At 40.4% G+C, this 16,036-nt stretch overlaps 1 protein-coding gene across 1 annotated transcript in view; it reads right to left on the minus strand.

The window, feature by feature from the left end:
• SIM1 (SIM bHLH transcription factor 1) overlaps positions 1-16,036 on the minus strand; it is a gene marked incomplete at both ends in the record, with an annotated part of 66,400 nt that overhangs the window by 23,192 nt on the left and 27,172 nt on the right. The window contains one exon of the mRNA XM_082668573.1: positions 2,654-2,822. Coding sequence (XP_082524699.1) covers positions 2,654-2,822 — 169 coding nt within the window. The remainder of the gene's footprint in view (positions 1-2,653; positions 2,823-16,036) is intronic.

Here is a 16,036-nt window from a genome sequence, read left to right on the forward strand (position 1 = left end):
CAACTAGAGAAAGTCTGTGTGCAGCAACGAAGACCCAATGCAGCCAAAAAATATAAATAAATTTTAAAAAAATAATAAAAGATAATAATATAAGGGCAATTTGGACCAAATAAGACTTTTGAGAAGCTAAATTATTTTTTTCTTTAAAATTTCTGAGGATTTAGAATCCAAGATGGTGGTATTGAGTTGTTTTCTTCCAGCAGAAACAGATGAGTTTGCCCTGGATGTCATGCTTTTCCACTGTGTCCCCAGAGGACCCTCTGCTCACCCCATGACAATTCACTGCAAAGACTGTTCCTTTTTCTGTCTACACAAGTGGCTCCTCGAAAGCAAGACTGTGTTCCGTTTCTGATTTCTACATATTAGTAGCCCATGTACTAGAAACTCAGTCAATGATTGACCTAGCACCATGATTATCTAAAGCAAACATAATTAAAGAATAACCTTTACTAGGCACATAAATGTTAAGTGAACTTAATTCATGACTGAGACTTCAAATGAGACATAGGGCCAAAATTCTAAGGATTACATTTATATAAGTATTAATCACAAAAATGAACACAAAAAAGTCAAGAGAAACCCTATGTTGATATATGTGTGTGCATGTGACTGATTTTTATAGATACATCATAGAATATTTCTAGAAGAAACCACCATTTTGGAGAGGGAAAAGGAGGAAACAGTGGGTGATTTTCTACTTTCCACTCTTCTGCATTGCTTTTTTTTAAAACTATGAAACATGTACAACTTTCAAATTAACTCCTCCCCACATAAACACAAGGAGCAGTCTGATGTCAGTTAAAACATTTTTTTAAAAATGTGTAGGTGGTCTACAATTAGAGTAAACTAAAGAAATTTTAGACTTAAGAGCTGAGCATGAAAGAAAACATAGGCAATGAGGTTTTGGAAGTCCAGTGGGGAGATTTTGTTTTTGTGGCTTAATTTCTATATAACAACGGACAAACTCCTTCTTAACTTAGTATTTCCTAATTTAAATTCTCCTTTCATCTAAGTGTCCAGCACTCCTATCCATATAAGGATAGAATTACCCAAAGGAGTAATTCATCCTTCCAAGTACTAAAAAGAGACAGTAAAACTCTTTTCCCAAGGTATAAGATAGTAATAAGAAAAGCTGCTCAGATATTCAATAAAAAGCAACTCCTCCTCCATAGTGACTTGAACTAAAATGCACTTTATAAGTAACGTGCTCAGTCCTCATAAAAGAAGGTGTACATTGAAAAATGTCCAGGGCTTCCCTGGTGGTGCAGTGGTTGAGAGTCCGCCTGCCAATGCAGGGGACACGGGCTCATGCCCCGGTCCGGGAAGATTCCACATGCCGCGGAGCAGCTGGGCCCATGAGCCATGGCCGCTGAGCCTGCGCGTCCGGAGTCTGTGCTCCGCAACGGGAGAGGCCACAACAGTGTGAGGCCCGCGTACCGCAAAAAAAAAAAAAAAAAAAAAGAAAAAAGAAAAATGTCCAGGCATCACACATCTACTCCCCTCCCTTTTGTCAGGGTAAAGAAATCTGGTCTCTGTGGCACCAGACATCAGTCCTTGGGGCCCATGATCTCACATTCGCACACCAAGCTGCTAAAATAATCTAGCAAATAGTAGCTTCTTAGTGACCATTAGTTCAATGAATGACATTTCCTCAAGCAGTGCCCACTTGTAGAAGTCAAGAGAATAATATAGCTCTGATAAGTAAGAAAATAATAGTTTCTGGACCCACTGGTTTGCCATTTTTACTTAAAAAAATATATTTAGAAACACAAATGATAAAGACCACCTTGATGAAATGCCTCTGAATTCAGCTTGGTTTTATACTAGCCAAGGAATCATCTCCTGAGTTACTCTAATGAACTGCAGGAATTTGGATGTGGCACCCTTAAAGGTGGAGGTGGTCACAGGGTATGGAGAGTGGGAAATCCTCAGTTCTGTCCCACTTCCTTCAGGCCAGCAGAGAGTTGTCCCTACACCTTGACACAGACAAGCTTCTATATCTCAGTGGCTAATGAAGAAAGACATTCTTTTTTTCCTTCTGAGCATCAGGACTCATCTTTGTACCTTGCAGTGTTTCTGGAATACCTCCTCTGGGTCTCATCAGCTCACCACCTTGCAAAGATGAGAAGAGGGTTGCTTTTTCTACCATTCCTGCCATCTGGAAGACCCTCTTTGTTTCATTCCTCCCCATAAATAGTCCATCTGTGCTCAAATCTCATGGTGAAATGTATCCTTGATCTTTTTGCCTCCACCTCTTAATTTATCCTTTGACTTCAGTTCCTGTCCTAAGATTCAATTTTCTACATCAAGCTCTTGTTTTCCATATTTTTCTATGCTGGCTACTTCTTTCTGGTTAATCAGTGTAGAGGAAAAAATTTAGGACCAATCTCCTTGAAATAAAGTTATGGCTCTGACTGCCACTAAGCCTCTCACAACCTTCATATAAAAGCAGTAAACCACAAGATCACTTCAAATTTTTACTAGCACAGTTGTTTTAAAGGAAGAAGATATTTTTAGAAAGCTTTCCAGATTTATAGAAGTTTTAAATGTACTAAAGCCAGATAATTAATTCCAAACAGCTTCAATACTTCCTCTCCTGTGAGACCAAACCAAGTCACAAAAACAGGAAGTGGCCAAATGGCCGTGCACCTACCTGAGGGTATGGGGAAGTCCTGGACTTTGACTTTGAGCTGGAGAGCCTGGACTTGGCCCCCTTTCTGCTGTCAGTCATGGCAGGAGTGGAGCTGCCTGCATAGGAGAAGGCTGGTTTGGAGGCTGAGATCTGATCCAGGGAGAGCTGCAGCCCTTTGTATTCCGTGTCTCTGCAGGGTGGGAAGACACAGCCCTTAATCGGCCACCACAGGAAATGGATACACATGTTCTCTAACCAGAAATGACAGCCATTCATATTCAAGAAGGAAGCAAGAAAAAGTTAACCATGTAACTGGTTTCCACAAACACCTTGATTATTTTAGAAGTGCCTAACATTTAACTAATGCCTCTGAATGTAGCTGCCCCAGGTACCACAGCTAAATTATATGATATACTCATGAAGATGTCTTGATTAAAAAATACATTTTTCATTATTTTTATATAAGTAGAAAATAAATCTATAATTCAAATTCGCTGAGCTTTTGTGTCCTCACTGGTAAGATATGGATTATAAAATTTACTCTAAAAATTGTCTGTGTGGGGTGAGCGCCATAGACAATTGACCATCTGATGCTATCTGATCACTGGCAAGAAGAATGTCTTCTATCAGCTGCTCCTAGATCAATCATTCTAGGTAAACATTCCAAATATTCGTATGGCTAGCAAACTAGTGTATCTAGCTTATTAGTTAAAAATCCCTTTCGGGACTTCCCTGGTGGCACAGTGGTTAAGAATCCACCTGTCAATGCAGGGGACACGGGTTCGAGCCCTGGTCCAGGAAGATCACACATGCCACAGAGCAACTAAGCCTGTGCACCCCAACTACTGAGCCAGCACTCTAGAGCCTGCAAACCACAACTACTGAGCCCACGTGCCACAACTACTGAAGCCCGTGCTCGCCTAGAGCCCGTGCTCGCAACAAGAGAAGCCACCACAACAAGAAGCCCGCACGCTACAACGAAGAGTAGCCCCTGCTCGCTGCAACTAGAGAAAGCTCACGCACAGCAATGAAGACCCAACACAGCCAAAAATAAACAAATTAATTAATTAAATTATATATTTTTAAAAAATCCCTTTCAACAGGCTAACTAATTCAGTTACCTTAGGGTACACTTTCCCACCAGTTCTTTTTACTCCTTCATTCAGTAAATATTTATTAGGCTGCTAATATATATCAGACTTTGTGCTATATGGAGATGAAAGGATAAATAAGGCATTTAGAGTCCCTGCCCTTGTGCAGATTACAATCTATTGGGGAGAAGAAATAATAACCAAATAAACATAATAACTGCAGACTGTGATATGACCGGGATAAAGAGTGTATCTCAGAAAGTTCGTTACAAAGGTATTGTTGAGGCATTGAGGGACTACAGATGACAGCTTGGCCCTGCCCCCAGCTACCACCTCAGCCTGCTTCCAGGCAGCGGGGAGTCTCAGCTCACTCCTCACCCCTTCCCACTGGCAGCCTGACTAAAATGTTTCAGAGTCTTCTTTGTGAGGACTCGTGGGAGCATTTTCTCTCAGGTTCCAGAACTAGCTGAGCTGCTCCTGAGTAATTGATTTCTTTTTATCTCACGAGCACTGTGAATCATATCATTCATCATGTTTCCCTCTTTGCAATGAAGTCAAAAGCCCTGAGCCCAAGGCTGATGTGTCACCACCTCTAGCAAGTATACAAGTCCTCAGGTCAGGCATTTCGGGCAACAAACTCCACGGCTTCCTTTATTTTTTTCTTAGCTTATTTTTCCTTTCTCTAATGGGTTCACCTTTTTAAACATTTTCTGTGCATCTTCAATGCTCTTCAGATTAAGATAGCTATATTCAGTGTAACAAATTGATAAAATTATATATGTTAAAGTGACTGGCAGATGTCCATGGTTCAGCGAATATTCATTAACCTTCTTTTCCTTTTCCCTACCTATTCTTCTACAGAGAGATCCGGCAAAAGCAAAAGTATAATTCAGGCAAGGAGTTCCTCCTCAAGTGACCAGGAATAGAAACCAGCTAAAACAGGTCCAGTAATATCAATGCAACTAACTGGAGTGTAGTGATAGATGTCATCAAATTGCAATGGCTTCTTATCAAACAGTCCATCTACTCAGTGAAAGTTAAAAAAAAAAATTTCACCTATGTGAGTAACAAAAATTTAGAAAGTAGGGACTTCCCTGGCGGTCCAGTGGTTAAGACTCTGTGCTGTATGGTGGGGGGCATGGGTTTGATCCGTGGTCGGGGAACTAAGATCCCACCTGCCACGTGGCCAAAAAAAAACCCAAAATTTAGAAGGTAGGCATGGAAATTGTCTCCTGGGCTTGGGGAGTCTGATCACATCACTGGTTTGCTATACACTCTAAGCTCTAATCGACTCCCAAGGACAACACATGGGACAGGCTCTGATCATTCCCTGGTCAGAACCTCAATGCCCGCCAAAATGTGGTGCCCACCTATTTTTCTGACAATATCTCAGAATTTTCCTTCATTAGCCCCTCACTTCATCCAAAACAGTTCTCCCCAAACTGACCTTATACTTCCCTGATTTTCTCTCTACTCCAACACCTACTTATAAAACCCCTCTTATAAAGAACTATCTTAGATCCCACTCGCCTCTAGGAAGCCCTTCCCAGCTGCTAAGCCCATCTATTCCTTCAGTATGTGTTTACTAAGCATCTTTGTGGTGGCCGTGGGGACACAGCAATGAACAGAAGGACTAAGCCACTACCCTCATGACCAAGGCACCAGGGCCAGTTCCTGAGGGAAGTGGGGAAGGACCCAGGAGCTTATCTCTTTCCTCCTCTAATCTTATTTTTCAAGAGATTATGTCTTATCTTTCCCAGTGGATTCTAAGTTCCTAGAAGATTAGAGTCAAGACCTACTTTATTCCAATGGCATTTTTTTTTTTCTTTTTTCTGTACTCGGGCCTGTCACTGCTGTGGCCTCTCCCTTTGCGGAGCACAGGCTCCGGATGCGCAGGCTCAGAGGCCATGGCTCACAGGCCCAGCCGCTCCGCGGCATGTGGGATCTTCCTGGACCGGGGCACGAACCCGTGTCCCCTGCATCGGCAGGCGGACTCTCAACCACTGCGCCACCAGGGAAGCCCCCAATGGCATTTTGCACAAGAGTTCACATAGATGGAAGAGGAAGAAGGTAAGGATGCAACTAAAAAAGGACTGTTTTCTTCAATGACGACTAATAACTTGGAGCCCAAAAGCCTTTCTCTGGGGAAAAAGACCCTTGTGGGCTGTGAGTCCCCAGACCCACCTGGCCCTGAGATCACATGGATATGACAGTGAGCAAGCTAGGCTCTGACAGGGGGTAGAGCCCCCATCCTTGACCATCTTCTGTGTCAAGTGTACTTCTGTCTGCTGGGCAGCAGAGTATCCATCCAGTCCCTAAGACTGACAGCAAAAATTATGCACCCCTGAAAACTGGTCAAATCATTTTTGTCAACTCATTCTTAATGCGACATTTCAGCACAGAGACTTCATGGCTACAAGCAGAGAGTAAACAAGGATTCACTTTTCTCTTGCACACTATCAGACCCCAGAGTATGCATTTCAACTACTGAAAAAGTCTCTCCAAAATTTTTGCATAGTTTCCAATGAAGAAAACACTCCAAATTAAATAGGCCTAAATAAAATTTGAAAGCCAGTAAATGCTTTTAATTGCTACATATACACATGAAAAAGCTAATAAATACAAAAAGAGTTATACTTTGGATACACCAGTTAAAATATTAATGTTCTGGTGCACCAAAAAATACAAAAACAAATCTGCCAAAATTAAGCAGTAGATCATGAAGTCAGGTAGATCACAGTTTGAGCCTCTTACTGTGTGATAACCTGTCTAGACTTTAATTTCCTCTTTAAAATTCACAGGGATGTGGGCTTCCCTGGTGGCGCAGTGGTTGAGAGTCCACCTGCCGATGCAGGGGACACGGGTTTGTGCCCCGGTCTGGGAGGATCCCACATGCCGCGGAGCGGCTGGGCCCGTGGGCCACGGCTGCTGAGCCTGCGCGTCCGGAGCCTGTGCTCCGCAACGGGAGAGGCCACAACAGCAAGAGGCCCGTGTACCGCAAAAAAAAAAAAAAAAAAAAAAAAAAAAAAATTCACAGGGATGTGCTGAGGTTCAGATGAAATATTATGTGGAAAGCTTATAGCCCAGTACCTAGAACATAGTAAATGCTCAATAAATAGTATTATTTCTTCACTTCCACCCTCGATGGCACTTTTTGGCACCTGATTTCCCCAAAGCGACAGTTTCACTTTGGTAGCAACTGTAATACCTTTCATTACAAATACTTCCCTATGCTGTATTTCTTTCCTTTCTATCTCAAACTCATTTTCGTTTGCTCTGTTCCTTTTTAGCTTCTAAACTGTATTGTAGTGTGGCCAACATATTTATTAAGTTCATTAAGTCCTTTATTGCTAAGTCAGCAAATGAAGACCATAGAGCAAAACAGACCTGGCATTCGGAGAGGAGCTCGGCCTTCCTGTTTCTCTGTTCGAGACTCTAACAGCTCAAAAGATGTGTTAGGATGAAAAGCACAATAAAAAAATACCCACTTAAAGACATTTCAAGTACGGTTGATGTACTGCCAAGAGCAACTCTGCATGGCAGATTCACTGAGAACAAAGCATTTGTTTTACTTTCAGAATTCTATTAAATTGAGTATTTCATTTGTATAGATTAAAGGTCTAGATGCTGATGGGAATCACATTACTGAGTTCCATTTCCCTCCTCCAAACTCAGACACAAAGAAGAGTCTGGCTCTACCTCTCCCCCTCCCCCTAGTGAGGTGTATTCTGGTATACACACACATCCTCAAAGTTAGTTGTATGCCTAGTAAAGCCGTTCAGTGCTTCCCTGTGGAGTGGGACAAAATAAAATACGTGGGTGCACAGAACTTAGACTCTGAAATGAGAATGGTGAGGAGCTTGACTTAGGTGACTTTAATAAAGGAAGGACTCAGCCCTGCTCAAGCTTTCTTGAGAAGTGCCTCATAGACCATGTTAAGGACCCCATAGGTAACCCTCTCAAGGGCAGCTCACGCTGTTCTCCCAGATATGATTGGCATATTGAAAGAGGAACTGACATATGCCATTTGGCATATTTTTCAATTTACTTTTTTTTGGTTCTCTTTTTAATGACTTGTACCAGCGCCATAGACATCCTCAGGTACCTAGGCTCTGAAAGCTATGTGAAATGGGTAATTTGCAATCACTAGGACTTGCAGCTTGTCAATCTCACCCATATTTACACAGACCAAAGTAATCCTCTTATTCCATTATGGACAGTCAGAAATCATTCAATTTGCAGAATTAACCATCTGAGTCTACTCTAAACTTTATAATAGGCATGTACATATTTGGAATTACTCAAATTCCAATAGAATAAAAGGGGCTATTTTTGCATCATTGGCCTTCTCAGCCTTTCCTTAAGCAATATTCCACGACCACTCACAAGGTAAATGCCAAATTGCCATATGGGAAGCTCACTGTGATGCCCTTGCAAAGCAAATGAAAGGTGTCTTCGCTGCTGAAAGGTACTGTCCGCTTCAGAGAAATGCATCAATATTATGTCTAGCATTTTGACTGGGAGACTGGCATCCATGATGCCAACAGCAGCACCAACATATGTACGGCCTTCAAGCGAGTTGGGATGATTATACAGAGAAGTAATCAACAGTATTTGATCAGCTCATGCTGAGTCAAGATTCTTTGCAAGAATTTCCCTCTTCAGCTCTGCCTTACCCTTTTCTGCTTTTGTTTCCACTGAATTTTTGGTTTCTGTCATGTCTGTTTTGGAGCTGGCCTTCTGGAGTTTGTTGACTTTATGTTATGTGGCAATTCGTAAAAGATGTTGCCAGATTTCCCAATTGAGCTTTTTTTGTTGTTTTTTAACGGCTGAAGGTGATCAAATTACCGAGGAAAACGTGGAAACAAAGACATACAATTGATTTGGCTCCAAAGGCGCTGACTGAAATAAGAAAAGGATTGCATTAAACCGTGATCGGATTAAGTAGGAATGACTGTGCCTTATACTAAACTTTTTAATTGGATTCTAGAGTCACTGTTACACGAAGTGCATGACCTTCTTTTGATTCTGGCAGAGTTGCTGCCTGGCCACTGGGTAGACCTCTGCAGCAGAGAGACCTACTTTCTGTTTCATTTTCAGGCCCCCACAGAGCCCAGCAGAGATATCTGATAAGGAGGATTCCATACTGTGAGGGGCTCACAGACTTAGACAATCTGCTAGGAAATTAGGCTAAGGCACCCTTGGAAATGTAATAGTCTCATAGTAATATGAGACTATTACCCTTCGTAATAGTCTCATACTAATACTAAATGTAATAGTCTCATACTAATAAGTGGATTTGTGTTTGCCCCTTGTGGTTTTCTCCATTTGATTTGGTGATTTTAGTAGTTCCCCAAAAGTCTTGGGGTTTCCATAAACATTGCCTAGAAACCTCTTTCTCCTCCATTTTGTAGGTTTCATCCAACATGCTTTGGAGTGGATGGCCTCACAAGGGTAAGGGATGACTTACCCTTCTCGTATGTGAGAGTAAGTATTACATGATAGTGAATGAGGTTTACTATCACATTGTGATTTCATGAAGGAAAGACAGGGATGTAAACAAACAACAACAACCAAAAAGTAAGTCAAAAACTATAATGTAAGATGTGGCAAGACCAACCATCCTCACAACAGGGATAGTGTAACACTTTCATACAAACCCACGACACAAGTTGAAATATAGTTCAATCCAGACCGGTCACCATATTGCATCTGACTTTGTTCCCTTCTCCCCATTGGCCACAGTGATCTCTCCCTGCTCCCTCCTCTTAGCTCCTCTACCAGTCACTGTCCCACCCTCATTTGGCACTTGTAAATCTGTCTCACAGTGAATGGCATATCTTAAATTCCTTATCTTCTAGTAGTCTCTGTTTACTGTCTAGCACAAATATCTTACAGAGAACAGACGCTCACTTCCAAGTGATTAACAAAATAATTCTCATTGCAATAAACTGTTATTCTACTCCAATCCAAATGACCAAAAATTCAAAAAACTGGCAAACATTTCTACATAAATAAGAAAGAAATATCTGCTAAGTAAGCAAGTTTATGTGAGGGATTCTCAAATTCCCAGATTATAATTAATAATGATCATTCTGAAATTCTGTGAGATCTTAAGTCAAAGAAACAAATCATATGCTACCGTTTTAGTGGTACGTATATTAATTAAATGCACTTATTTTTTATCAAGTTATAATTCAGGCATGGCATATGTGATATTTAGGCAAACTAGAATACTAAATTAATTTCATCCTCAACCATGTCTTTGGAACCATTACAGTTGTAATGAAGGGGTGAGTAGGAATAGTGCTTTAAACATCCAGAGAAACACTTCCAAAAATCACTAATGAATACAATATCTCTGCAACAGAAAAACATGAAAAGGATGTAAGCAGTGCACAAATTGCTGAGAAATAATTTTTTTAAGGTTTTGCCTCACTACTAGTAACCTGTGTGAATTAAGGCAGCTACCAGATGTCATTCTTGCCTTTCAAATTGGCAAAGATTTTTTAAATGACAGTAAATCTCAATGAAGGCAAGGTGAAATAAATGGGTATTTCTATATACTACTGCTAAGACAGTGAACTAGCAATGTTTACCAAGAGTCTTAGGAATGTTCATACCTTAAATCCAGTAATTCCACCTCTAGGAATATATCTTATGAAAATCATCAGAGATGAGTATCAAAAGTCTATATACAAGGGTGTTTATCAGTGTAATTTCTTGTATTTAATTATAAACAAATAGGAGGAACCAACAATAGAAGCATTACTTAATTATGGCCTACTAATGTGATAAAATACTATGCAGTCATTCATTTTTTTTTTACTCTAACAATGTGAAAAATATTATTGACAATGTGAAAAATTTTCTCTTTTTAAATCAACATGTACTGTATAGGCATGTATATGCATGTACCATAGTGGGAGGCAAAAAACTAAAATGTTAACAGAGGAGTTCTGGAAAATAAATTAATGATGTTCTTTACATTCTCTTTATACCATTCCACATTATCTTAGTTTTTTCTGTAATAAACATGTATGAGTTTTATAATCAGAAAAAAAATTATTGAAAAAGAAACACTAATTGAGGCAAATTTCAGGCACTCCTACCTCATTGTGAAATGGTTCCCCAATTTCTTTTCCTTATATATCCAGGGTTTCTTCTTTGTGAATGTTAAATTACAAAGAGAGAAAGCACTACTAAACTTCTTTTCCCATAGGTTCAACTTCTCATGCACACTATTTATAATTTTTAAATGTCCAAATGACTTTATGCTCTCTTGGTGCCTGTACATTTCACTTTCTTTCTGATCTATTTTCCACCCTTCCTACCTGACAGAATTATCTGTCTCTGAAGACTTTCAAGTGAACTATAGGACTTTACGTTTCCTTCTTTGGAGACTATAACTTAAAATATTACTTATAACTGAAAAAAAGAAAGTCTTGCCACGGAGCTTCTTAAAACAATTTAGTTCCATATGAGTTATAGATGACATATTTGTCATTGTTTAAATGGCATAAACCCTACTTTGGGGCCACATTTCTTGCTCTGAGGAACTTATTTTTTTACGTTCAGAATTCATTCTATATCTAGCTACTAAAGTTTTAGGTATGTTTGTGAATCTTCCTGGTCTAAGTTCCAAATCCTATTGATCTTATAGCTGTGCTGTGTCTTATTTTCTTGAGGAGGACTTTAAAAGTTAGATTCGAATAAATTAAATGCAAAATGTGCTGCCTCTTTCATCAAAGGCGTAAATTAAAAATGGTCGGTCTCCTTTCCCAGGAGAATCCCTAATTTTAGCCCACTTCTGGTGGAGAAAAAAAAGCCAAATATAAAGAAAGTAAAAAATGATATTAATATCAACCAAGTTTTTCTTACATTTAAAATTTTTCACAAATAGAAAATAAAATGCACACATGTTTTTCTGGCCCCCTCTTTGCATTCTGTCTCACCTCTCCACCCTCTCTGTCCATCCCTCTCACTTTCACTGTCAATTATTAAGCTGATGTTTTTCAAATATATGTTCTCTTTAAAACCCTGCCTATGTTTAAGATAGATATGCGATGGGGGAATCCATCACCTAACACCTTATATTTGGCTGAGGTTCTATTCTCACAGGAATAGCTTTCTCACATAGTTCTTCTGACCCTTACAAAGCTGATTCCTAAACCCTACAATCCTCTGGCAGAGAGGGTGAAAGGGCACACCTCCTGTTTTCAACTCCACACAAACTCCAGGAACAGAAAATACCTGTAATCGCGAAGAAATAATCTTTCCCCAACACTGGGATCCTATCCACAAGATCTCAGGGTCCCCCAATTCCCCACAGTGTGTGAGGAGGCCCCGCAAAGCCAAACCTCATGGCACTGTTGGAAGCGCTGCCCTTTCCTACACAACACAAGGCCCTGACATGTCTGCAGATCACAGAAAAGTTGAACCTCAGTCTTCGAACTCCCTGGGAAAAGATGCAGCAAAAAATGATGGCATGATGCGATGTTTTCAAATGCACAAAGTCTTCATCTGTTTAACTTAAATATTTTAAAATGTGTCCTATAGCATTTATTCTTGATTAAACCTCTTCTAGATAGTTAATCATTTAACGGTTTCTTTACAGTTGCTGTGCAAACAGTTCATTCATACCTAGGACATATCAAATCTCACAGATGTGTTCTTTAATTGGATTCATTTATTTCTAATCTCCTTAAGTCCTTACTACTGTAATGCTTAACTAAATATACATTAACCTCTATTATTTAAACAGCTAAAATAAATTTGAGATGTATTTTATGAATAAGAATTCACAATTCAACAAATGTTTTATTATCATTATTATTATATGTCTTGGTATTCAGATATTTTAAATTGCCTGGTAAATAAGCTGTGTTTTAACAAAATAAGTTCTGAATTGTTGCTAGAGATTCTGAATTGCCCACTGAAATGCCAAATTTTTCATTGTCCCCATATTTGGAGTCAGAGAGCTTGTATAATACTATACAGAATATATAGTTATAAATACAGCCTACTACTAAAGACAGATGCCTGCTTTTATTATCTTTAGGGCTGGAGATGTTTCCTTGGCTCCCGTGAATATGTCTCAAGACTGGTCTAGTGGTTGATGCTCAATATCTGTTGTTAGACATTTATTTCTTTGGCTTTAGACAGATGGCTCAGAAAAGGATAATAGGGTAAGCCTCATCTATTATCCTTCATTGATTCAGTTTATAAGCTTCTTTCTCTAGAGCAGTGATTCTCAAATTTCAGCATGCATCAGAAGCACATGAAAAATGTATTAAAACACAGCTTGCTGGGCTCCACTCTTTAGAGTTTCTCATTTGTAGGTCTAGGATAGAGCCCACAATTTGCATTTTTAACAAGCTCCTGGATGGTGCTGACGCTACCAGTCAGGGGACCACGCTTTGAGAACTAGAGAAGTTGTTATCAGGGATGAGAGAAACTAAAAGAATCCGTTGAAAGAAAGGGCACCACAGAGAAGATGGAAAACCACTGAAAAGGGAGGGAACATTCCAAAGACAAAATTCACATGTTCCCCAGGGCCTGCCCTGACTGCATATATTTCACCAAACAATTCCCATCCCTGACTGTTTGCTTCCTTTCAAGCCTCCTCTTGGGCATTTCCCATTCCTGCAGACCCCAAACCACTCAGAGCTGTAGGGCTTGGTCTTCAGGCTGCTTCTCTATTAACACCCACTCCCTAGTGACCTCAGCCCCTCCACTGGCTTTAGATTCCATATGCTGATGACCCTCATCTTCAGCTGAGACCTCCTCACTCCAAGACACCCAGATCCAACTGCCTACCTGGTGTTTCCACTCTGATGAATAACAGGTATCTCAAACTAAACATGTCCACACACAACCCTTGATTGCTGCCCTTTCCTACAAATCTGCTTCTTCCCATGATTCACTCAAGTTGCTCAGACTAAAAACCTAGGTGCTGCTCTTGACTCCTATTGTTTTCACAACTCATATCCAGTCCATCTGCAAACCCCATTGGTCTCTTCAAAACATCCTGAATCTGATCCTTCACCACAACCTCCCTCTTTCAAGCCATCATCTTCCCTCATCTAGGCAATTACAATCATTTCCTAACTGGTCTCCCTGCCTCTTCCCATCACCCACCCCAAAGCCTATTCTCCACATCATCCAGACGATCCTTTCAAAGCTTAAATTACGTCATGCCATGCCTTTGGCTCAAAACTCTCCAATGGCTTCCCAAAGCCTTTGAGACCCAATATGATCTGACTCTGCCTATTCTAGCATCCTCTTTTTCTGCTCTTCCTCTCTCTTTCTCTGCTCCAGCCATAGTGACCTCCTCCATTTGTCAACTTGTCAAGCTGATTGCCACCTCAGGACCTTTGCACTTGCTTCCCACTGCTGGAAATATTCTCCCTGCAGGTCTTGGTATGGCTGCCTCCCTCCCTTCATTTAAGAGTCCTCAGAGAGGACTTCCCTGACCACTTCTATCTCTTTTTCCCTTAATTTTTTCCCCCTCATTTCCTGACATTATACAACATATTTACTTGTTTATAAGTACTATCTATTTCTTCCCACTAAAATTTTTGCTCCATGAGGGTAGGAACCTTGTCTGTCTTGGTCATACCAGAGTCCTACCACAGAGCTTGGCATGTGGTAGACACTGGGGAAATACTTGCGGAGCGAATGCAAGAAACACGCCCAGTTTTCAGTAGGGAGGACTAGGCTCTACAACATTTCTTACCATCCTCTTAATTACAGTCACAGAAATTAAGCTAATTCTAATGATAGAAATTTGTTTATAATGAAGGTCCTATTGAGTCAACAAGATGAGACACAAATAGAAAAGTGATTACAATGTGAAATGCCATGTAGCGGCTCTAAATATTTTCCCCTGGTTTTCAATTAACCCTCACAATAAATACCACCCTGCACTTTGCTATTTCTTGAACTGCTTTAATTGCAGGAATGAGATTGACACCCACTCTGCCCTCCCTTTTGTGGGCTTCATCCTTCCAGCATTTCTGAGCTGTAACCCTGCAGGGGTCCATTACCCAAATCCAGCACAACAAATACTTCACTTTGCCAGGACTGTAGCAAGATTTCAACAGCTAATAGAAATGCTGTGACATTACTAGTCTCTTAATGGCTTTTTTTTTTTTTTACATCTTTATTGGAGTATAATTGCTTTACAGTGGTGTGTTAGTTTCTGCTTTATAACAAAGTGAATCAGTTACACATATACATATGTTCCCATCTCTCTTCCCTCTTGCGTCTCCCTCCCACCCCTCTAGGTGGTCACAAAGCACCGAGCTGATCTCCCTGTGCTATGCGGCTGCTTCCCACTAGCTATCTATTTTACGTTTGGTAGTGTATATACGTCCATGCCACTCTCTCACTTTGTCACAGCTTACCCTTCCCCCTCCTCATATCCTCAAGTCCATTCTCTAGTAGGTCTGTGTTCTGGAGGAAATAAAATGCTGCTCTTTTCCTGTCGTATATTTGGACACCGATATCAATTAATGGGAGTGTTGAAAGAAGTAAATCTCGTGGGTCCTTACCTTCAGCCACCAGAACACATTACAGTCATCACAAGCGCAGAGAGTGAAATGAATGACCGAGGAGCAGAAGCAAGCCACAAACCCCTAAGAATGCTCTGAAAGCAGGATTCTATTTTTATCGTGGTTTTCAATAGTAGGAGGAGAGAGCCAGCACATTCTCAGATTGCATTGCTAGAGAATGTTGCTATTCTCAGAGAGATGTAAAAAGTGGCAAGGGACTTGGATTTAAAAGTACAAACACAGAGAGAATCCCACTTTAATGGGTACCATTATGACATCCAGTTCAACATAATGAGGCTATTTCCACGATCTGGCCAGCAGCCCATATTAGCACGGCTTTACTGATGTGGATACAACAAATTCTGTTTGAACAAGAAATCCCAGGGGAAAAAAAAAAGAGATCCTTTCACAAGCTCTATCTATTTAGCAATCAATCAAAGGAAAGATATCCTTCTAGTAAAGACAGCAGCTTGCATTTGAATCCTGGTAAAATATTAGATGTTCTGAATAAAATAATGGTCTACAGGTGATGCTTCTGGACTGCTGTTTTGTGAACATGTCATGACCGTTGGTGCTTAAACTGGTGGAGGGGAGATGGGCTGGGGCCTGGAAGTGAGCATACTGCATAGCAGCTGACTGGTTCTGGGAAGCAATGGAGACCCCATATTGAACAAGAGAGTGAACTATCCATAGACCTTGGTAAAATCTCTGCAAAACATCCTATTACTTCCTGAGCAATAGGTGGAATCATAAAATTG

Source organism: Grampus griseus (genome assembly GCF_964374135.1).
Source record: "Grampus griseus genome assembly, chromosome: 13".
Taxonomy (NCBI): domain Eukaryota; kingdom Metazoa; phylum Chordata; class Mammalia; order Artiodactyla; family Delphinidae; genus Grampus; species Grampus griseus.